At 36.5% G+C, this 4,059-nt stretch overlaps 1 protein-coding gene across 1 annotated transcript; it reads left to right on the forward strand.

Moving 5' to 3' along the window:
- Positions 1 to 3,021: 3,021 nt before the first annotated feature.
- Positions 3,022 to 3,957, forward strand: LOC109396854 (olfactory receptor 6C2-like). Its single transcript, XM_019669007.1, has one exon. It carries the CDS (start codon positions 3,022 to 3,024, stop codon positions 3,955 to 3,957), a length of 936 nt encoding a protein of 311 aa, XP_019524552.1.
- The last annotated feature ends 102 nt before the right edge of the window (positions 3,958 to 4,059 follow it).

A 4,059-nucleotide genomic window follows, 5' to 3' on the forward strand; every position in this document is an offset into this window, starting at 1 on the left:
GGAAACAGAGATTCTTACTTACAAATAGTGGGAGTATACACTGGGACACATTTTCTAAAAGATTAGTTGGGCAATAAGTATGGGAAACACTTTATTCAATATTTCTTTTTGAATAGTTCTCAAATGTGAGATTAATGATGAGAACAAAAAGATTTATATATAATGATGGGATATAATGAGCAAGTAAAGTTGTGTTTTTGAAGAATATTTAATGACATGAGAAAAACACATCATAAATGCTATAAAAACAGTCAAATGGATAAAGTGAGGTTAAGTGAGAAAAACACCAAATGTTATTTACAACATAATATTAATTTTATAAAATATAAATGACTGCATTAATTATATAGGTACAAACAGGTTGCACATAAATATAATAAGATGTTAATAATGATGAACTATGTGTAAAGTGATTATGGGAAATTTTCTTATGCTTTTCTATTGGTTCTCAATGAATGTAATAAATGAATATGTACACATTTTATTTTGGAGAATTAAAGTAATATTGTTATCTTTAAAGAGAAAAATAATAAATAGCAACTCTCCTTAATTTAAAATTATACTTGATAGCAGGAAGTGAAATAGTCATGGCTTAAAACTCCAGTTGTAAACATAATTTATTTGTACTAATGATTTTACTTCTAAAGTAATCATTCAAACAAATAAATTATTTACAAATCTCATTTCAGTCACTTCCTCTGAATTGAGGACACAGATTATATATTTTTATGATGTGTAATGGTGAACCCAGTGATAAAAAAGTAGCTAAAGAGAACATTAGAGTCACTAAGTGGAAAGATGTTTGGCTCTGAGAAAACCCTCATGTCTTAACCTAGAAAAGCAACCTCTGCATGAGCCTGTTTTATTTAAAGGTCGCTGACATTCAGACAAACACACTATCCCCTTACCTTGGTCTGCACCCTTCTCCTATGAAGGTGTTTATAAGCCCTGTCGCACTGGAAACTCTCAACAGAAAAAAAAATAAAAATGATGCCTTCCCTAAGTACAGAGGGAAACAGCACTTAAGATATTTGGTGGGAAATAGCTCAAAGCATCACATAAAAACCATTCATATTACAAAATAATTGGTGTCTCATGGGGCAATTTCATTCAAGTCCTTTATTGAAGAAACCCAGATGTCCCAGAGATACTGTTTGCAGCTAGAAAACATTTGAAAAACTAACATTTCAATTAATTAGTGATTATTAGAACTGACTAAGATGAGCAATTGCCCCAAATCCTAAATTTACAGCTTTCCCGAAAACGCTTAAGTTTTTTGTGTGTTTTTGTTTTTTTGTTTTTTTTATCTGAGCCATCCTGCCACCTGTTGGCAGCTCAGCAGCAGCTCAGCTCAGGCCAGGACTTGAAAGGCTGTTGCTCAGAGCTCGCACTCTTAAGTGAGCTCTTAACCAACTGAGCCACTTGGCCGGCCCTTAAGTTTTGAATTCAATTTGACATAGGTCAAATTCCAGTTCTGACACTTCCGAAGTGTCATTACTGGGAAGGGCGAGTGAATAAATACGAAATGTGAGAAATGAATAATTACACCAGGGTTTTCTGGAAGGTGGTGAAATTATTACTTCTTTGACATGATCCTCAAATGAAGTAATACAGGAAGGCAGTCTTATAGGGAAATTTGGAGGGATTGTGATTTTTTGTTGTTGTTTCTTTTTTTTTTTTGCGTTTGAGAATATAATACCCAAAACACCCATGTTGTGTGTTTTCCATATCATATTTATATCTCGTGAAATATTATAACCTCTGAATATCAATTTTTTTTTAGGGGTATACGCAGAGTCTGAGTCTATCCTTGGGCCAGAGTGCTAAAAAGCAAAAAGGTGTCCTGAAGCAACTATAGGGGAAGCAATAATTAGTGACATTCCAAAGGGTAAAGTGAGCCTTCAGAGAAAGGAATCATGGCAAAGAAGTCAGTGCTTCTTTGTGGTATTCTCCTTTCTCTGCCCATCTTGGAGGATACAGATTTGATGTTTTTAAGAGAGCTGGGAAGTAGCCGCAGAAGGCACTGGGGAGCTGAAATATCTATGCCTAAACTACAGAACCCCAATAAGGATCATGGAAGCCTAAGGACAGGATACTGTTCTCCGGGGAGACCCTCAGCACATCCTATTTATCAGTATTCTGGGAAGACTTGGGATGGGTGGGACGCTAGACAGCAGGTAGATGTTGAAACAGGAATTCAGGAAAGAACACAAAACAGAGGCTGCTTAAGCTGATACATGGGAGGAACACAGACTCGAGTATTTCAGCATATTATCATAAAAAGGAAGCAAAGAAGAAATTTCGGAGGAATATGTGACTCAGAAAATTTCCTGGTAACTCTGTGATGCTGCTCCCAAGTCCCCCAAACAGTAAAGGCTTCTCTAGGATGTTGGGGAAATTGAAGAATTATTTGAAGGGAACAAGTGTTGCAAAGCACGAAAAATAATACAACTAAGCTACTGGTGGTTATTATATTACCATAGAGTATGAGAATGTTTTGCTGATATGCTATCTTGACAGATGGGGAAATAAATTTTTAAACAGATTTTTTTTTTTTTTAGCTGAGCCATCCTGCTACCTGTTGGCAGCTCAGCGGCTGCTCAGTTCGGGCTGGACTCGAATAAACAGATTTTTTTCTATCAACACGTATGAATCTCCTACTTTACACCAAGGACTTGAGGATACCATGATGGCTGCCATAATCTCAGAAGACTGGTATGTCGTATCTACTTTAAAATTGGTCCTGTAACTGAAGTGGAAGTGAAACTTCAGATGAATATTTTCCATAAAGCACATTCTGAAAACCAAGCTAAAGCAGAGTCCAGGGAAATGAAGCATGATGCAATCACTTCTACATCAGATTATTGATGATCAAGTAAAAGATTTAAAAATGTGCTTCTACTGTCTTGCTTGGCTACTTTTCTCTGTATAGCATATTGAAATATCATTTTTATATTCTATTCCTCAGATTCAAAGTTTATGATTTATTTATACAGACTCATTATATATCTACATACAGTGATGAAAAATCATTCTGCAATAACAACGTTCATCCTGCTAGGATTAACAGATGACCCACGACTACAGGTTTTTCTTTCAGCATTTCTGTTTCTTACCTACATTTTTACTGTTGCTGGGAATCTAATCATTATCCTCCTCACTCTGGTGGACTCTCACCTTAAAACACCCATGTACTTTTTCCTTCGGAATTTCTCCATCTTAGAAATAATATTTACAACTGTCTGTATTCCTCGATTCCTATACAGCATGACAACTGGGGACAAACGTGTTACCTATAATGCTTGTGCCATCCAATTATTTTTTATCATCCTCATCGGGGCAACAGAATTTTTTCTTCTAACTGCCATGTCCTATGACCGCTACGTGGCCATCTGCAAGCCCCTGCACTACACCATCATCATGAATGAAAGGGTATGCACCATTCTTGTCCTTTGCTGTTGGCTGATTGGGTTAATTGTTATCCTTCCACCACTTAGCCTGGGAGTTCAGCTAGATTTCTGTAACTCCAATCTCATTGACCATTTTGGCTGTGACGCATCTCCTCTTCTGAAACTGGTATGCTCAGACACTCAATTGGTAGAGCGACTTATTTTAATCTTGGCTGTGCTGACCCTCATAGTCACACTAGTCTGTGTAATTGTGTCCTACACATACATCCTCAAGACTATTTTCTGGCTCCCTTCAGCTCAGCAAAGAAAAAAGGCCTTCTCCACTTGTTCTTCCCACATGATTGTGGTTTGCATTACCTATGGAAGTTGCATCTTTATCTACATCAAACCAGCAAAAGAAGGAGTGGCCATTAATAAGGTGGTGTCATTGCTCAATACCTCAGTTATCCCTTTGATGAACCCTTTCATTTATACTCTGAGGAATAAGCAAGTCAAACAAGCCTTCACTGACTCCATAAAAAAGGTGGCATTTTTCTCAAAGACTTAGGTAACTAAAAAGACTTTTTAAATTAAAAGTAGATACATATAACTATTTCATCTTTCACTATGTGTTCTCATTCAAATCTACAGTACAGAACTGAAGGTACAA

Source organism: Hipposideros armiger, unplaced genomic scaffold (genome assembly GCF_001890085.2).
Source record: "Hipposideros armiger isolate ML-2016 unplaced genomic scaffold, ASM189008v1 scaffold_548, whole genome shotgun sequence".
Lineage (NCBI taxonomy): Eukaryota > Metazoa > Chordata > Mammalia > Chiroptera > Hipposideridae > Hipposideros > Hipposideros armiger.

Coding starts and splice junctions, on each gene's coding strand:
- LOC109396854 (XM_019669007.1), top strand. CDS start 3,022: ATGAAAAATCATTCTGCAATAACAACGTTCATCCTGCTAGGATTAACA.